Genomic DNA, 17,337 nt, shown 5'->3' on the forward strand with positions numbered 1-17,337 from the left:
CTCACACAGCTGCACTGCCATGCAAGAAGAATCATGTATGGGATATGCACCACCCGCCCTAAAAGTGCCAATGGGGAACACTGTGCACAGTCCCCAGAATGTCTAGATAGATGTCACCAACGGGCGGACGCAATAATCAACTACAATACGGTACCCATCAGAGAGATATCCGCTCCGGGGTGAGGAGCCGCGCAGAGAAACAAAGTCTTGGCACCTGCCTCTTGGGGAAATGGCATCAACGATCCCGCTTGCAACGCAACCCCGGGATGGTTCTTCTCTTTGTTGTATTTGATAATGCGACGACTGCGCCACTTTGCGGAGAGGAGACGCCCATTCTTTGTTTGACCGAATTTCTTCCCCGAGTATAGATAGATCTGGAAGGGCAAAGCCGGTGGACGTCAGTGGGTATGGTGTCACAACGGCTCAGGGGACAATTGGCATTGTCCTCTCTGCCTTCTCTGCGGGGTGAGGGGATTAGGCGGCGGACCGATAAAAAGGACGAGCTCCATATCAAGCACGACAGCGATGATCCATGCCCCCTCAAACGGGGCGCCAAGACCATCAAGCTGTTGGTCCCGTCCGGCTGCCTGACATGATTATCGCCCCCAGCAGCAAGGGCAGGCAGGAGAATGCTGTGCGCAGAACAACGAATCGTGCACAGGCATCGCGTGATTGGAGTTTTGGCCGACTCGCTGCGCAAAAACAGGTCACTTCATATACTAGACCGCCACAGTGCTCACTCAGTGTCGCCTTCTGCCTGACCCTCCCGGCTTCCGGACGCGCCGGTCCAGCCTGCTCGTCCAGGGGGGTGAGGGGAACACAAGATCTCGAGGTGTCGTTCGTCTGATATGTATGCCCAGACAAGCTTTGCGCGCACGACTCTGGGTCGAGCATCCGGCAGCAAACATCCGAGGAAGCTGGTGCTCTTGGTCGCTGTTGCAAGGTTGGCAGCCAGGCACAAGAGACAAGCCAAGCCTTGCAGAGTCGCATCCTGGTTTACCATGGCAAGGTGCAGGCCCTGTCACACTGTGTTGGCGGTGGTGATGTTGTTCGTAGGGGTTTCGATACACGCGCAAATGGTCGAGCAACGGCTGGGCGCACCCGATCCGGGCCCTCCAGCATCCCATCCTTGCGCCTTCTCCATTCGGAACAGCGCCTTTGATGAGCATCAGGCTTGGCATGACAAGTGACAATTTATTTATAAGGTCGTCGAAGCCGTCGTCTTCTTGCCATCCCCTTCCTGTTGTCTCTCGGCACAGCTCTCGGACTCTTCTCCCCGTTTCTGTGCTGGTAGTAGTCTTGATCATCCAAGTCGTCAAGATGAGAACTGCGTCGTCGCTCGCGCTCGCGGGCCTGCTCGTCGCCAAGGCAGCGGCAACCTGCGACAGCAACAAGTTGACACCCGAGAAGCTGGCTGCCGATATCACGACCGGCGAGTAAGTGCTCTCTCGCCTTCTCCGGACAGTTTGCATGGTCTATAACCGTAATATCCGACTAACACCCCCGTGCCAACCAGGCTCCAGAACAACCTCTGGAACCTCAACCACATTGGCAACCTGAATGGAGGTAACCGCGCCTTTGGCCTGCCCGGCTACAAGGCATCGGTCGACTATGTGCTCGGCCGTGTTGCTCGCGAAGACTTCAGCAGTTTCACCACCTGGACCCAGTCCTTCGTCGCCTTCTTCTCGCAGACCCGCAGCCTTGAGCTTACTGGACCTGATGGCGAGGCTGTCGAGACCGTTGCCATGCTGTACAACCCGGGCACTGAGCTGCCCGACGGCGTGACTGCCCCACTAGTCAGTGTTCCGGTCGATGATGAGCGAGGTGAGCAGTTTTCAATATTTGTATCTATCCAATGTGCTTCGCATGACTAAATGTGCGTCTTGCTGACTGTAAACACCACCAGGCTCTGGCTGTTTCGAGGATCAGTACGAGGGCATCGATGTCGAGGGCAAGATTGCGCTCGTCCGGAGAGGAGTCTGCGCCGTCTCGGACAAGCTCAAGGTCGCCAAGGCCAAGGGTGCTCTTGCGCTCGTCATGTGGCACCAAGCCGAGGGCACGCCCACCGTCGCTACTCTGGGGGTCGAGAACATTGGCCTTCTCATTCCCATTGCCACTGTCTACAAGGCAGTCGGCGAGGCCTGGGTCGCCCGCCTCGCGGCCGGCGAAGAGCTGACAGTCCACCTCGTCATCGACGCCATCTTTGAGGACCGCGAGACCTGGAACGTCTTTGCCGAGACCAAGGAGGGTGACCCCAACAACGTTGTTATGCTTGGTGCCCACCTCGACTCCGTCCAGGCCGGACCGGGTATCAATGATGACGGCTCCGGCACCACTGCCCTGCTTGAGATTGCCACCGCGCTGCGCAGGTACACGGGCATCAAGAACAAGGTCCGTCTCGCCTGGTGGGGTGCCGAGGAGAGCGGCCTGCTCGGCTCGCTGCACTACACCGAGACGCTGCCCGCGGAGGAGGCCGACAAGATCCGTGTCTACTTCAACTACGACATGATCGGCTCGCCGTTCCCCGAGTTCGCCGTGTATGACGGCTCCAACGCAGGCGACCGTGTCGTCTCGCAGCCCCTGTTCGACTATCTTGTCGCCGCTGGCAAGCCCGCCTACTACGGCGGCTTCGGCTCGTCCTCTGACTACGTCGGCTTCCTGCAGCTCGGTATCCCGTCGTCTGGCCTGTTCACCGGAGCCGGCGCACCCACCGACCCGTGCTACCACCTGGCCTGCGACACGCTGGACAACATCGACTGGGACGGCCTGACCGTCAACGCCAAGGCTGCGGCCACTGTGGCGGCCAAGTTCGCTCTGGACCTCGAGGGAGTGCCCCCACGCACCAAGACCACAGTCAACAAGCGTTCGCGCAACTCGATCCGCGCGCAGTTCCAGAAGTGGGCCAGAGCCAAGGAGTCTGGCGTGCTTAACAAGTCCTGCTCGCACGGCGAGAAGACTACCGTGTAGATGTCTCGTCTGACGGAGGCTTTTTGATGTAATTCTCGTAAATGCAGTCAACGAATTGATGAGATCTATGATGGTGCAAATGTGTTCCTGCTGGTCTTGTTTGAGAAACACCAGGTTTCGTTGATTCATGTTCATACAAATTGTGAGCGTCCCATAGCTCTTTAGTTCTTGACGACTGCCACAGTCAGGTCTTGTGGCCGGACTTTGCTGTTGTATATTTGGTTGAGCAGTCACTGTCATCGAGAGCCTCATACTTTATCACACAGGGGGACATCACCGTTTGTGACCCGCTGCACAAACTCCGGATCCGGGTCGTAGAGCATGACATGGAAATGCTCAACAGCCTGAACCGACTTCAGCGAGCGCCAATTCTTGAACCATATGTACTGTCCAAATTCAACTCTAATCAGCATTTCTCTTTTTTTGTCCAGACGGGAACGAGACAACAGGTATCCCGAGGTCTATCGATGAGAGGAAGCATCCCAAGTCTGCGAGGCAGGAAAATGACTTACACGATCCCGGGCCACATGCCGACCAAACTTGTCGGCGACATAGTCGTCAATCTGCCGCCTCGCGCGGTCCGTCAGATCGGTCGTGACAGGGTCCTCCTCGAGGTCAAACTTGGTCCACACGACCAGGTGCACGATCTTGGGATCAATGCCGTACGGCCAGTCGTTCCAGAGTATCTTGATGTCATCATCGTTTGCAAAGGGCTCTCGGGCGGCGTTCTGCTCCGCCTTTCCCGCGGTGTGGTAATCACCGTTCGGCAAAGAGGATGATGGCAAGGCGACGACGTCCCAGCCCAGCCGCTCCGACAAGACAAACTTCATGACGCTGCCATGGTCCCTCCGGAGCTTCCAGTTGTACTCGAGGTACCGGCGCAGCTGGGAGGGCACGCGGCGGAACGCGTCGAGCCGGTTGTCCGCGATGATCTGCTGGACCTCGTGCCACGAGGCCACGCGGTACTCGGCGTCGGGCGTGCCGATGATGCCCTCGTCCTTGGCGCTCAGGCTGCGCAGGAACTCTGGGCACTCGGCCTCCCGCTCCGCCGGCGGGACGTTGACCTGCCAGTACGGCAGAGGCGGTGTGTCGGTGACGCTGCCCATGCTGGCTGGCTGGCTGGAATCCTTTTTGTGGGAAAGGGGGGTTGGTAAAATGCTGCCAATGAGACAAGGGTTTTTTTTTCCTTGTGTAGGGATACTCGGCGAGGGTCTACGTTTCAGCGGTGGAGGAGGAAAAAGAACAAGAAGGATAATGTGTGGCGGCTAATTTTCTTTGTTGGCTGAAAAATGCCATGCATGGGTTGCGTGTTGTGTTGCGTCTTTCAACGAAATCGGACTATCGACGGCTCGGAAGGCGTGCTCGTTCCTGACCGAGCTGAACCCTTCCGCAGTAGCTGCCACTGCATGTGGAGTGGGGGGCCCCTGTGGGGGTTCCGGCAGTCAAAGCCCAGGTGAAGCGACATATTAGGGAGACGAATCCATCAATCCACAAACGCAAGTTGCTCGAAGCTTGCATACCGGCCGTCTTCGTGATTTGGGTGGATGTGCGCAGTCCAGTGAAGTTGGTTTGCTTCGTTACCTGCCCTGAGACAACCAGAGCCAGGCCCTGACCATTTGCTGCTTCTGTCTGGGTTTGTAGTGGCGGTTTTATTGATTCATACATTCATGGCTTACACCTCGAGCTTCTTACTTTGAGGTTATTCGGCGATCGGGAGTGGCTTGATGGCTCGCTAGATCTGGCTTTTGTTTCTCGATACAGGAGTGAGCAAGTTTTATGAATGATCACAAGAAGTACTGCTACTGTCTCGCTTACATGGTTACTCGGTTGTCGGCTTGTGTACGACCATCCCTGGTCAGTTCCGTCAGTCTTCAGATGTCAAAGATTCCTACCCGCAGCAGCGTTTCACCGCCTGGACCCCTGAAGACGCGGCTGCGGTTCCAATTAAGGTTGCCGTAAACCAAGCTTCTCGTAGTTGTGTCCTCCCCTCGCCATGTCACCGCTGGCGGCGCGAGGGCCGATACAGATCTGCGGTAGGGATCCCGGCCGACTGGAACTTTGTCCACTAGCCACAGGCCCCACGCCTCACCGCTCAGGATGAGCCGGCCTTAAGGCAACAAGTGCTTTGGTCTGTCGTCTCCTGAATTCAATATGTTCCACTAATGCACGGCCTCTGGGTCCAGTGCCGTTGTAATCCACGTGGAGCACCCTTTTGGTCTTGTTGAAGAGCAGGGCAGTTTCAATGATTGCAATGCCTGCGGCATCTTTTCGGGAAGGAGACCCTTTGGACTGGCCTAAGCTTCAGCAGCCGAGCCCGTTCCAGACTTTCAGTCCGTCGGTCGTGGCGCATGATAACTCCTTCGCAGCTTCCCGCTCTTCGAGATAAGGGCAGAGTACCCTTGCCTGCATATGCACTGGCTGCCCTATGACAGGCGCAGGCGCACATACAGTGGTCTGTATCTGGCATCCCCCTGCGCAAGCGTCGCCGCTGATTGAATTCTGGCTGCAGCGGCGGTAAGCACACCACGCCGGACGGCATGCCTCCTGTGATACTCCCGCGAGGCCAAGCCTGGCACAGGGCATCTTCGATCGTACCAGGGCGCAAACATGGCTCAATTTTAGTTTCCGTCGTCCAGAGATGAAGCGCCCCACGAGATCCCCGGCCGGGCCCGCTCCGTGGAGCCATTGTGTCAAAGGACCACGAATAACACCGATGTGCCTACGCTCATTCTAGCTGGAGATGCAGCATCAGCTTGCACATGGACTGGTGGATGACCGATGGTAAGATCCCGCGAAGCTGGCGGCACCGCCACCACTCGGAGTGGTAGGGCTGACGGCAGACGACAAGAATAGTGCGTCTTGGTGGATGACGTGATATCAGATCAGCTTCGGCATCAGCTGGGCAAGAAAAGGCGCTATTTACCCAGCCGACGGCTCAACCCAGGGTCCAGAAAATTTGGGGCGTGTTTGTTGGCAGAGTGGCCATCCAGAATGGCTATCCGCATTCATGCAGGCACGGCCTCATCAATGTACGGTTCCGGAGCGAGACCAGTGACCCCCAAATGTCTCAGCTGAGTTCTGGATGAGATAGCCGATGACAGCAGCAGCTGGCATGGCCAGCTCTAGCCTTTTGCCGTGTGTTAGGCTCTAATTTTGTATCAGCTTGCGCAGAACCTGGTGCAGCAACATCTCCCCAGCTTGCGGACGTCGTTGACCATGAACACAAGGCGATATACTGGTACGGCGCGTAAGCGGAGTGACCCGCCTGGATGGGTCAAACTTCTCCTAGCACGTCCACCTGGTTCTTTTGGTTCAGCGGTGGAGATGATGGTTTCCCGTTGCTCGCCCATGGAGATGCATGTAATTTCCTGGAGGCCATGATGTGTGGGTTGACCCGCTTGCCGCGTTGTAGTTCCCACCAGCCAACACCACCAAGCCATCTGAAAGTGCCTCGAATCTATGTATGTGAGTACTGCACGACTACAACTTGTTTTTGATGCGAAACTTTGCAAGCCCTGCTGAGAGCCGATTGCGTTTCTGCCTTGGCGCTGACGATAGTGGGCACCTGCTTTTTTCTTTGCAGAGCTTCTATCGTTGGGGATATTGGTCACGACACCCTGCACTTCCAAGACCTTTGAGCATAGCAGCACCTTCGTTTGACGCTGACGAGAGCATCGGCCATTTGCTCGCATTTGCTCCCTGGTCGAATCGGCAACGGCCTAGCCCCAACGTGTCGGCGAGCGGGCCAGGGTCAGGGGGCGAGGGAGCATAGATCGTCGTATGTCGTCGGGAGAGAATGTCGAGGATGTTGTGCTTGAAGCAGCTGGGCTTGGGTGTGGCGGGATCGGCCAGTGCTGAACTGTTGCGGTACGCAATACCCACACACACCACTGTAGCCCCAACGCCACAAGCTGGGCTGCCAAAAAGTGTGAGGCAAGCACCTAGAGCCGCTGGTGGCTTCGGAGTGGTCGCTGCTATTGTCACTAGCGTGTATGTAGTCCTGTGTCGCCGACTCGGGAGGGCTGGTCTCTCGCCTGGTGCCGTGTAGAAAGGACTGCACAGAGTGAGGGCTGACGGGGACCGGCCGGCCACGCCGTATCGTAGGGTCCTGAGCGGTGCCTGGGGAGGCGTTGACGGCCCAGAGACGTGCGTGCCGTGGGCGGTCGGAGGTGTCTTGTTGGCATGCTGAGTGGCTGTTACCAAAGATTACGTCAAACCCGTTGCACAGCCAGAGCTTTACCCTTGCAAGGCGCAATGCTCGTCGGAATACTGTAGTTGGGGTCGGGTTTGTCGCCTCCCGCTGCAGTCGCTCCCGGGCTGGGAGCTCCTGTGCTGCTGGAAAGTTACCCCGCCATGGGTCAATTTGCTTCGAGCTGGCCCGGCCCAGGATGCCCACCTGGCCCCACCTTCCCGGGGGCCCTTTCATCATAGCAGCAGCCAGCTTGGGATCCATAGAGGCTCCCGCTGCCGCAGCTCTCCCCGTCTCCGTCTTCGCGGCTCTTAAAAGAGCTGGCTCTCCTCTTCCTCCCACCCTGCCTCGCTCGACTCCTCTCCAGCCCGTCTCCATCTTGCCTGTCAAGCATCCGGCAGACAAAATGTTCGTGGCCGAGCCTCCCCCTTTTCGCTCGAGCTGTCATCTCTTGCTAACTCGAAGCTGCTTGCAGTCCTCACCATCCCAGCCCACTCGCTGAAGCTCCGATACCGTCATTATGGCCTCCATGATCAAGAGTGCGCTCCCCTCCCACCTGAAGCCAGACAGCGGCAAGGAGGAGGGCCAGAGGCACCATGGAAAGTTCGTTATCCCCTGATCCAAACATCGCAACACCTCTCCCTTCCAATACATTCATCCTGCAAACCATGCCGCCATGAGGCCTGGACTCGTCGTGATTCAGCTTGTGGACAGCTTCAATGGCTGTCCGCGACTGGGACCGTCGTTACTAGCCCCAATTGGCACATGATTCCATCATTGTGGATGTAGATCAGATAACTAACCTTCGGTTTCGCAGGACTCGGTCCCACATGGTGAGTTCTTGCTTGCTCTACTTTGTAGCCGTCGACCGATTGCCACAGACAACGCTTCCCCTTTCGACAAATCATCACGCAATCGTGCTGTCCAGTTGTCAATAGTTGTCGTCACTGGTACTCCATCGGCTGAAGCAGGTGCTTCACACCTTGTTCTCCCGATGGCAGGCACAAGCGATGGCGGAGAAACTTCTGGTGTTTTGCCGATAACTTTCACATGACTTCGACCTCGCAGCAGATCTCTGTCTCATGAAGCCGTGGCTGTGGCAAACGACTTCGCTACAATCGGCGATTTTTGGAGAGTCTGTTCCAGTTCTAACATTCAACTAGGCCTTCGAGAACACCTCCACCAATGTCGCCGCTGCTCAGATGCGCAACCGCCTCACTGAGCTTGCGGAGACCTGTACCGACCCCGAGCAGAAGAAGGTTCGTCCCTGTAAAAGGCCGCAAGAATTCCTGTTCTCGAGTTGCTAACCTCCAAATAGCTCTTCGAGACTGAGATGGACAACTTCTTCTCACTCTTCCGCCGATACCTGAACGACAAAGCCAAGGGCAACGCCGTGTACGTTTTTCCAAATTGAAAAAGACATTGGGATCATATACTGACGCCTTGATAGTGACTGGGATCGTATTGCCCCCCCTGCCCAGGGTCAGGTCGTCGACTACGAGGACCTCGCCAACTCCGAGTCTGTTGGTTTCCTCAACAAGCTTGCTGTCCTGAAGCTGAACGGTGGCCTTGGTACCTCCATGGGCTGTGTCGGCCCCAAGTCCGTCATTGAGGTTCGTGATGGCATGTCGTTCCTCGACATGTCGGTCCGCCAGATCGAGTACCTCAACCGTACCTACAACACCAACGTGCCTTTCATCCTGATGAACTCTTTCAACACGAACGACGACACGGCCGCCATCATCAAGAAGTATGAGGGTCACAATGTTGACATCCTCACCTTCAACCAATCTCGTTATCCTAGAATCTACAAGGACTCTTTGCTCCCTGTCTCCAAGAACTTTGATTCCTCGATCAACGACTGGTACCCTCCTGGACACGGTGACGTCTTCGAGTCTCTCTACAACTCTGGAATCCTTGACACCCTCCTCGAGCGTGGCATCGAGATCGTCTTCCTCTCCAACGCCGACAACCTGGGCGCTGTTGTTGACCTGCGTATCCTGCAGCACATGGTCGAGAGCGAGGCCGAGTACATCATGGAGTTGACCAACAAGACCAAGGCTGATGTCAAGGGTGGCACCATCATTGATTACGAGGGCTCCGTCAGACTTCTCGAAATCGCCCAGGTTCCCAAGGAGCACGTCAACGAGTTCAAGTCGATCAAGAAGTTCAAGTACTTCAACACCAACAACATCTGGATGAACCTCAAGGCCATCAAGCGTGTTGTCGAGAACAACGAGCTCGAGATGGAGATCATCCCCAACGGCAAGACCATCCCTGGTGACAAGAAGGGCGAGTCCGACATCTCCATCCTGCAGCTCGAGACCGCTGTCGGTGCTGCCATCCGTCATTTCAAGAACGCCCACGGTGTCAACGTGCCCCGTCGCCGTTTCTTGCCCGTCAAGACCTGCTCAGACTTGATGCTCGTCAAGTCTGACCTGTACACTGTCAAGCACGGACAGCTCCAAATGAGCTCCACTCGCTTCGGCGATGCTCCTCTGATCAAGCTGGGCAGTGACTTCAAGAAGGTTTCCGACTTCCAGAAGAGGATCCCATCGATTCCCAAGATGATCGAGCTTGACCACCTCACCATCACCGGCAACGTGACACTTCACCGTGGCGTCACCCTTAAGGGCACAGTCATCATCGTTGCGACCGAGGGCTCTACCATTGACATTCCCCCGGGATCCATCCTTGAGAATGTTGTTGTCCAGGGCAGCTTGCGCCTCCTCGAACACTAAATGTGTACTTTTGAAGTGCCTTTGTGGTCTGGCATGGGATATTCATGTACAAGCACGTTATTGTTTTTGGTAGCAGTTCTTTTTCATCATGCGCGCAAAGCTGTTTTGCGGAACACTTGACCCGCAACGCGCAGGCGGGATGTTAGTGCTAATAGAAGCCTTTAAGTAATGCAAAAAAGGGGAAATGAACCGTCTTACACGTTGCCGTAAATGATGCATCTGCGTGAAGACATACTGAAACGCCGCTGTTGTGACGCCACTGTATAAACTGGCCGAGAAGCCACCACGTCAGTGCCACCAAAACAGAGCCGCAGGACAGCCAGCTACCCTAAGTGGGTAACCTCCTATGCTTGGCACGCAACAGTAACGGAAACTGAATATTGGGGTTATGGTGATGTATTCAAATGGCTACATCATGGCCATGGTGGACGAGCTATCTAAATGGGCCACCAGCTACGTCTTCTAGAAGGTGGGCGCGGCGCCGATCGCCCTGCTGTGTGCCTCATTGTTGTGGCGCTAGACCACCAATTCTCGTGGTTCCTCGTCCCAGTCTGGGATGAGCCTGTCTGGCCGATCTGGTCGACATACTGACTCGTCAGCGCGCATACTGCTTCCGCGCAGCTTGTCGGGTTTGCTGACTGTCGACTACTGGTGAAGCCTAGGCTTGCTTTCGTCAAGTGTGCAAAGGGTTGACCTTGAGCATGTCGCAATTGTGCGTTCTTTCTGTGGGATGCACAGATAGGCTTGGACCGCTGCTGGGGTCGGTTGATGGTCTTCATGGCCTCCGTCGCTTGTTTTTGGATACATCATGGCCTGGCTCAATTCCAGGACTTTGTGAGGCGGTGCTTACCGCAAGTAATCCGTGTCTTGTGGTCGCCATCGCGTGTAATAATGATAACTCGCTGTTCACCCATCACCACCCGCCCCTCACTTGCCCTTTTTGCGCATCGCCATTGCTTCGGTACAGGCTGGGCAGAACCACCGGCCCTCGGGCTCAGACTTGAGGCCGACACAGTTCCAATGGAACCACTCGTACCTACAGGACGGGTTGTCACAGGCCACCATATCGCCATACGACACGTGCTGGCAAAGACAGTATTTCTTGCCCTCCTCATCTTCCTCTTCATCGTCTGATCCGCCTGAGGCCGAGGCCTCGGGTTCCTTGTCGGCCATATCTTCGTCGCCATCATGATCTGCGCTCGGAGACGGGCGTTTCTGCGCTTGTGGTACGGGTGTCCCACTTCCCGCCCGTGACCCCCGCACGGAGGACTGGACAGACTCGGCATCCGACAGCTCACTATCTGCCGTGGATGCTGGCGAGCCTTTCGAGTTTGCGGCTCTCTTAACCCTCGATAATGTCGACTTCGCATTTGGTGGCTTCTTGCGGCTGACACCACCAGATGGCGTCGTCTTCCGGGTGGAAGCTACGGTCTTGTTGCTTGTCCGTGGTGCAACACTGCCTGCCCGTGATACACTTGGAGTCCCCCCCTTGGGTGTGCCAGGTCCTGAGGAAGCATGCCGGGCGAGTCCGCTTGAGGCGGCAGGTGCATTGGGAAGTCCTGTGTTGGCGCGTGGAAGTCGTTTCGGGACGCTGCCAATGCCTGGGCCGGCAGACGATTCGCGTTGATTTCGGTTCAGAAGCATGCTTGCTGCGGGTGTCGTTGGAGCAGAACTCGGGTGCGTTTGGGACAATGCCGCTCGCACAACTGCGGGCGCTTTCGTGCTTGTAGGGGTGGAGCTATTGTTGAGGATCGGGTTGAGAGGGGTGCTGGCCGTTGCAGCCAGGACTCTGACGCTCGTGTTCGAGTGGTTTGCCGCGCTGGGACGCAGAGTGGATGGTATTTCGTCGGGGTTTTCGAAGCCGGGCTCTGACCGCCGGACAAGTAGTTCTATCTGACCATCGAGGTGTTTGAGGTGCTTATCGTACATGCGCTTAAGCTTCTCGGCGAGGTGGATCTTCTCGGCGGCGAGCTGGTCGGCCTTTGTGAAGTTGGAGCGGATGGTTTCGCGAAGTTGGTTCTCACGCGGGTTTGGTTGGTGGCTGCCATTGGCACGAATCCAGCGCTGGATCTTGAGGTCGCATTCTTCGATTGTCTTGACGCAGTCGTTGTATGCTCTGTCCTTGTCGAGGATCTCGTCCTGGACGAAGCGCAGCTCCTCGGGCAGGTTTTGAGTGCGGTGGATCCAGTCCTCGAGGATGGTGGCGGGATCCTGGGCTTCTGCTGAGGGCGCCATCCTCTTGACAAAGTCGATCGAGAGATCGTCTCTAGGCATGGTGCCGGATTAGCCCGGGGGCACGACGCGTGACGAGAACGGTGGAGGCCGTAGTCGAGGGCACTATTTGGGCAGTGCCTTTGGTGGGAGAGGTCATGAGGCGACACGCATCTCTCTGGGAGTCCAGGCTTGTGGTGACGACGGCGGGCGCGCAGTTTAAGGAGTGACGACAGGGACGCGACGCGCGTGTGGGCAAAGGAAGAATAGAGGGGCGGTCGGGGTGTGGTGGCTCAAGGCTAGACTAAAAAAGTTTGGCTCACCTGTGGGCGGATCCTGGAAGAATTTACACTGGGGAAGCTGGGCGGCAGGTGAGGCCCTGGCAGGCAGGCGCTCGGTCGCTGGCGCACGGGGGCAGGGGGCCAGGCAGCAGACGACGCTCGAGATGCCCGCTCCGGTTGCCGGCGATGGGCCACGCTCGTACGGCGAGGTTCTGGCTGCAAAGGAAAAGCAAAGTAAAGCAAAGCTCTCGGCCTGGGAGGAATTGATGCCTTTCTGTCGTCGAGATGCTGCGTCACTGCCCCAGCCGGGTGCGCAGCTGGTGGAGTGCAGAGGGGGAAAGGAAAGCGATAGCGGCGCCGACGCAGTTAGAGCAGCCAGGCTCTTTGGGCTGCGGATGGCCGCTATGACGAGCAAAAGCGGCAAACCAGCAAGAGAAGGCTGTTATCAGAAGCGAAGGCGAGGGCAGGTGGATGGCTTGCGCGCGGGTGCAGAAGGTGGAACGGGCAACAAGAAATGGTATTCTTGTCGCCAAGGTGGTCGTCGCAGGAAGAGGTGCGGAACAAGTGACGCTGTGCCGGCCTCGGCTGGTGGCAGTTGACGCACGGCAAGGCAGAGAGCGGTGGCGGCCTGGAGTAGGTCCTGCTGGAGCCACTACATACGTCAACCCAGCTCTCTGGCTGGCACGACCCCAGGTTTGCCATTCGAGCTGCCTACAATACTTACCTACCTACACTAAGTAACCTTGGACGTTCCACGCGGTTCCGTCGATGGCCGGTGGCGGACGCTGTGGTCTCGTGACGACGTGCAGCCCATGGTCAGGACACACCTTTCAGGCAAGGAGACTTCGCGGCCGTGCTCGTCCTTTGCATCCATGTCTGAACAGATGGCACACCATTGTCAGGGCCGCAATATGCAGCGATGCTTGGTCATCTTCAAGGCATGCCAGATCTGCCGGGGGTTCCTTTGGTTGGACGGTGGCGGGGCCAGCCTAGCGCGGGTTTTGTTCCTGCATGGGTCCATCCATGTCTTGTACCACTGTATCCCATCTCGCTAGCCTGTTCAGTCTTCTTCACCTTCAAGCCTCGTCCTCTCGCTCACCTTTGCCAGCTTACTTGCCGCTTCGACTCACGGACGCCGTGCCTTCTCTGCGTACCTACTGTACCTTGGCCAGCGAGACACTTGAAGACCCGGCGCTTTCCACCTCAGGCCTGCCCGAGCCCATCTGAGAGGCGCATATATCGTGCTCTGGGACGCGGTTCCTGCTCCCGCCTGGCCAGCCACCTCACCACACACGTAGAGCGTGACATTGCTTGTCGGCGCATCAAAAGTTCCTCTGCGATCACTGGGCCTTACAGCGACGCGCCCGCTGCTGGGCCATCTCGACGAGCATGGAAGTTGACCCCACGAATCCGTATCGGCTGCGGTTGCCGAGGCCAAACTACCTGCCGCACAATGTTGATGCCCATATCCTAGGGGATGAAATCAACATACCCCTGGACCGGCCTAGCGATCTGGAGAATGCGGCATACCTCAACAAGGTCAAGCGGGCTGCCCACGATCATGGCATCACAAAGCCCAAGGGCTACAACGTCTCGTATCACTTCAACCCAGACATGGAGCAGCACCACTTTGGCCAGACACATCCCATGAAGCCCTGGCGCCTCACACTTACGAAAAGCCTCGTCACCTCGTACGGCATGAACTTTGCAATGGACAACTACATGGCTCGTGCGGCCACGTTTGAGGAACTCACTTCCTTCCACTCGAGCGACTACGTCGACTTCCTCGCAACGGTGGCCCCGCAGCCTCTTCCCTTGGACGTGGACAACCCCAACCCTGATCTTAAGTTCAATCTCGGTGGTAGTGACTGTCCACTATTTGAGGGTCTCTACAACTACTGCTCCATGTCCGCAGGCGCCTCGCTCGACGCCGCGCGCAAGATTACGTCCAAGCAGTCGGATATCGCCGTTGCCTGGGGCGGAGGCCTGCACCACGCCAAGAGAACCGAGGCGTCTGGGTTCTGTTATATCAACGATATCGTCATTGCCATATTACAGCTTCTCCGGTGCTACCCTCGGGTGCTGTACATCGACATTGATGTGCACCACGGTGACGGTGTCGAGGAGGCTTTCTTCTCAACCGATCGCGTCATGACGGTGTCTTTCCACAAGTACGACCCGTTGAATTTCTTCCCCGGCACGGGCGCGCTGGACGACAACGGACCCCAGAGCGAGCACAACCCGGGCGCGCATCATGCGATCAACGTACCGCTGAACGATGGCATCACCGATGAGCAGTACGAGTCGCTGTTCAAGCGAATCATCTCGAAATGTGTCGAAAAGTTCAGGCCCAGTGCCATTGCCCTGCAGTGCGGCGCTGACTCGCTCGCCGGTGACCGGCTCGGCAAGTTCAACTTGCTGGTCGAGGGCCATGCCTCGTGCGTCGAGTTCTGCAAGAGCCTAAACATCCCGCTCATTCTGTTCGGCGGTGGCGGGTACACACCGCGCAACGTCGCTCGCGCGTGGGCTTACGAGACAGCCGTCGCCATCGGCCACCAGCACAACATTTCACCCACAATTCCAGCCCACACACCCTGGCGTGAGCGCTTCCGCCACGAGGCGCTGTGCCCGACGCTCGAGGAGATTCTGGGAGAGCCTCGCCAGAACCGGAACCCGCCCAAGAAGCTCGACGAGATTGTTCGGCATGTGACTGAGCAGCTGCGGTTCGTTGGGCAGGCGCCGAGCGTGCAGTACCAGACTATCCCACCCGATCTAGGACCCATTCGGGACGAGGTTGAGGCGAGGATAAAAGAAGAGTACGAGGATCAGGACGAGATTGGGCGCAAGATGAGGGAGGAGGGCATGGGCGACCGGATGGAGCTGTGATGAGGACGCATTGATACCACGAACCCTGTATGTAGCGTGTGATAGGCTTGTAATGTGAAAACGTGATGGTCTCTCTGGAGGGTTGGCCCTCAGCTAGAAGTACATAACATTGGCGTTTGACCATTGGACATTGGGAATAACGCACATAGCCGTCGTGGCGTGGGAGAGACACGTCCAGCATTCTATTGCTATTTCTCCCCAGACCCTTAGTTGCATGCTCTATGGCCGACTTGGTGACACTATTCTCGGGAACTGCTCCCAACTCAGGACCCTGCTCTCCGACTCACCTAGCTCAGATAAAATGAAGAGACCTGCATACATTTATATATAAAGCAAAGTACCTTGAGGTACATATGTACAGACTACAAGCCCGAGCCCATCCGGACTTCTACGGCCGGACACTCGGCGAACGGCACGGCGATGGGCTTCTCGAGGCACACGCGGACCTGCCAGCCCCGCTCGCGCATGGACCTGTTGTCGTTGTTGTTGTCGTCTTTGTCGTGGGAGTCTGGGCCGCGGCGGCTGGGGTCGAGCCGGAACTCGTCGAGGATCTTGGTGGCGATGTGTGTGCCTAGGGCTTCTAGGGTCTCGAAGGAGGACTTCTCCATGGCCTTTTTTTTTCGGGGGGAAAGGGCGGGGCAGCCTACTGTCAGCACGAGCCGTTTGATAGATAACAAAAGAATCGCCGGGTCACCGGGAAGGATATGAAAACAGGGACAGTCATAAGTCGACGAAGCATGTCCATAAGAAAGCCATGATGGCCAAAAAGGACACAAGAGATAAAGGCAAACCGACAATACCAACAACAACAAGTGTTACCTGCCAGTAGCCGTTGTAGCAGCACCAAGGGAAATGAATAAAGAACGCGGAAAAGCACGGCAATGAGCGTGTAGTATAGAAGAAAGAAAAGAAAGACGAAGGGGAAAAGAAAAATAAACTCACATCGACGACAACCCGCTCAATCTGGTCATGAACATCGTCGCCCGTAACGTCGAACCGGTCAATCTCGACCTCTGCGACTAGCATCTGCCGCGCGAGCCGCTCGTTGGCGTTGACCCCGACCAGCGTGGGCACGTGCAAGCCAGAGATGCGCAGGCTGCGCGCGTACGCGGCCAGGGGATTCTTCTTCTGCTTCTTCTTCTTCTTTTTGTCATCATCATCATCATCATTATCGTCGTCACCGTCGTCACCACCACCAAGTAATGTATCCCGGTCTTTGAAGCTTGCTGTGGTGGTCAGGCTCACGCCCGCGCCGAGCAGGGAGGCCTTGGGCAGGTGGATGGTCAGGGACAGGGAGCGCAGCGCGCTCGCGTCGAGAAAGGGGACCTGGTCTGGGGGGAGGGCGACCTGGCTCCCGTCGGTCACGCGGCCGGTCAGCCGGACCCAGAGGAGCTCGAAGATGGCGCTGGAACTTGGTGAGTGGGAGGAGGAGGAGGAGGAGGAGGCCGTGGAGTTTGTGGCCGCGGCCGCTGGTTGCGATGATGAGCTGGCGATGCCGCCGCCTCCCCCTCCCCCTCCATTCAGCCCTTCCAGGCCGCGGAGCAGGGTCTTGCTCAGATTGCCGTAGTGCACCGTCTCCGAGTCGACGAGCCGGTCGCCGGCGGAGGAGGCGTCGAAGCCGGCCCGGAATGAGAGCTCCGAGGACAGCAGGACCGGCTGGACCTTGCCGGAGCGGCCCCAGGCGTCGCGGCCGCACGGGATCGTGGCCTGCAGGTTGCGCACGCGGACCACGGCGACGGGCTCCCCGGCCTGGGCGCGGACCTGGAATGTGCTCTGCAGCGGAGCTGCCGGGTCGTCGCCCTCGGCTGTGAGCTTGGGGATGATGATGTTGCTGTTGTTGGGGTTGTCCATGGTGGTTGCTGCAGGCTTGCGGAGGAAAGACAGCATCGCTGAAAAGAACTCGAAGGCCCCTCCTTGTGGCTCTCTCTTTTTTATCTGGTCAAGGATCTGGATCTGAATCAGACAAGGTTCACAGTTGGACAAACGTTTCGCACCAACTGTTGCGATGGGTGATGTTGAAGTTGAGGATGTTTAGCGTCCCGGGGCAAGATGCAAGCTATAG

General features: G+C 57.2%; 8 protein-coding genes across 8 annotated transcripts; 4 read left to right on the forward strand and 4 right to left on the reverse strand.

Moving 5' to 3' along the window:
* Nucleotides 1-1,320: 1,320 nt before the first annotated feature.
* On the forward strand, nt 1,321-2,967 carry B0I36DRAFT_347028 (peptidase-like protein; the record flags this gene model as incomplete). The annotated part of the gene is made up of 3 exons (XM_046156524.1): nt 1,321-1,436; nt 1,517-1,824; nt 1,907-2,967. The coding sequence occupies 3 exons, from the start codon at nt 1,321-1,323 to the stop codon at nt 2,965-2,967; spliced, it is 1,485 nt and encodes a 494-aa protein (XP_046015307.1).
* Nucleotides 2,968-3,330: 363 nt separating this feature from the next.
* Nucleotides 3,331-4,276, reverse strand: B0I36DRAFT_317879 (uncharacterized protein). The gene has a single exon (XM_046153210.1). The coding sequence runs from the start codon at nt 4,071-4,073 to the stop codon at nt 3,429-3,431; it is 645 nt and encodes a 214-aa protein (XP_046015308.1). The 5' UTR covers nt 4,074-4,276; the 3' UTR covers nt 3,331-3,428.
* Nucleotides 4,277-5,690: 1,414 nt separating this feature from the next.
* On the reverse strand, nt 5,691-6,669 carry B0I36DRAFT_317881 (uncharacterized protein). Its single transcript, XM_046153211.1, has one exon. The coding sequence runs from the start codon at nt 6,657-6,659 to the stop codon at nt 6,126-6,128; it is 534 nt and encodes a 177-aa protein (XP_046015309.1). The 5' UTR covers nt 6,660-6,669; the 3' UTR covers nt 5,691-6,125.
* A 660-nt stretch (nt 6,670-7,329) lies between these two features.
* Nucleotides 7,330-10,094, forward strand: B0I36DRAFT_317883 (UTP-glucose-1-phosphate uridylyltransferase). The gene is made up of 6 exons (XM_046153212.1): nt 7,330-7,564; nt 7,632-7,759; nt 7,974-7,989; nt 8,320-8,415; nt 8,475-8,551; nt 8,607-10,094. The coding sequence occupies exons 2-6, from the start codon at nt 7,677-7,679 to the stop codon at nt 9,895-9,897; spliced, it is 1,563 nt and encodes a 520-aa protein (XP_046015310.1). The 5' UTR covers nt 7,330-7,564; nt 7,632-7,676; the 3' UTR covers nt 9,898-10,094.
* A 578-nt stretch (nt 10,095-10,672) lies between these two features.
* On the reverse strand, nt 10,673-12,596 carry B0I36DRAFT_89697 (inhibitor of growth proteins N-terminal histone-binding-domain-containing protein). The gene is made up of 2 exons (XM_046163544.1): nt 12,432-12,596; nt 10,673-12,161 (listed from the first exon to the last, which is right to left on the reverse strand). Exon 2 carries the CDS (start codon nt 12,130-12,132, stop codon nt 10,825-10,827), a length of 1,308 nt encoding a protein of 435 aa, XP_046015311.1. The 5' UTR covers nt 12,133-12,161; nt 12,432-12,596; the 3' UTR covers nt 10,673-10,824.
* B0I36DRAFT_317885 (uncharacterized protein) lies at nt 12,074-13,185 on the forward strand. The gene is made up of 3 exons (XM_046153213.1): nt 12,074-12,163; nt 12,432-13,041; nt 13,114-13,185. The coding sequence occupies exon 2, from the start codon at nt 12,554-12,556 to the stop codon at nt 12,986-12,988; it is 435 nt and encodes a 144-aa protein (XP_046015312.1). The 5' UTR covers nt 12,074-12,163; nt 12,432-12,553; the 3' UTR covers nt 12,989-13,041; nt 13,114-13,185.
* Nucleotides 13,186-13,778: 593 nt separating this feature from the next.
* Nucleotides 13,779-15,275, forward strand: B0I36DRAFT_347032 (histone deacetylase; the record flags this gene model as incomplete). Its single annotated transcript, XM_046156525.1, has 1 exon — nt 13,779-15,275. The coding sequence occupies one exon, from the start codon at nt 13,779-13,781 to the stop codon at nt 15,273-15,275; it is 1,497 nt and encodes a 498-aa protein (XP_046015313.1).
* Nucleotides 15,276-15,637: 362 nt separating this feature from the next.
* Nucleotides 15,638-17,126, reverse strand: B0I36DRAFT_360621 (uncharacterized protein; the record flags this gene model as incomplete). The annotated part of the gene is made up of 2 exons (XM_046158344.1): nt 15,638-15,886; nt 16,218-17,126. 2 exons carry the CDS (start codon nt 17,124-17,126, stop codon nt 15,638-15,640), a joined length of 1,158 nt encoding a protein of 385 aa, XP_046015314.1.
* Nucleotides 17,127-17,337: the final 211 nt, after the last annotated feature.

Source organism: Microdochium trichocladiopsis (assembly GCF_020744255.1).
Source record: "Microdochium trichocladiopsis strain MPI-CAGE-CH-0230 chromosome Unknown B0I36scaffold_3, whole genome shotgun sequence".
Lineage (NCBI taxonomy): Eukaryota > Fungi > Ascomycota > Sordariomycetes > Xylariales > Microdochiaceae > Microdochium > Microdochium trichocladiopsis.

Excerpts from the sequence above, each read along its gene's own strand:
- B0I36DRAFT_89697 (XM_046163544.1), bottom strand. The coding sequence starts at position 12,132 with ATGGCGCCCTCAGCAGAAGCCCAGGATCCCGCCACCATCCTCGAGGAC.
- B0I36DRAFT_317879 (XM_046153210.1), bottom strand. The coding sequence starts at position 4,073 with ATGGGCAGCGTCACCGACACACCGCCTCTGCCGTACTGGCAGGTCAAC.
- B0I36DRAFT_317883 (XM_046153212.1), top strand. The coding sequence starts at position 7,677 with ATGGCCTCCATGATCAAGAGTGCGCTCCCCTCCCACCTGAAGCCAGAC. Across the intron at positions 8,416-8,474 it reads CCGACCCCGAGCAGAAGAAG|CTCTTCGAGACTGAGATGGA; the intron begins GTTCGTCCCTGT and ends ACCTCCAAATAG. Across the intron at positions 8,552-8,606 it reads AAAGCCAAGGGCAACGCCGT|TGACTGGGATCGTATTGCCC; the intron begins GTACGTTTTTCC and ends ACGCCTTGATAG.
- B0I36DRAFT_317881 (XM_046153211.1), bottom strand. The coding sequence starts at position 6,659 with ATGCGAGCAAATGGCCGATGCTCTCGTCAGCGTCAAACGAAGGTGCTG.
- B0I36DRAFT_317885 (XM_046153213.1), top strand. The coding sequence starts at position 12,554 with ATGCCCGCTCCGGTTGCCGGCGATGGGCCACGCTCGTACGGCGAGGTT.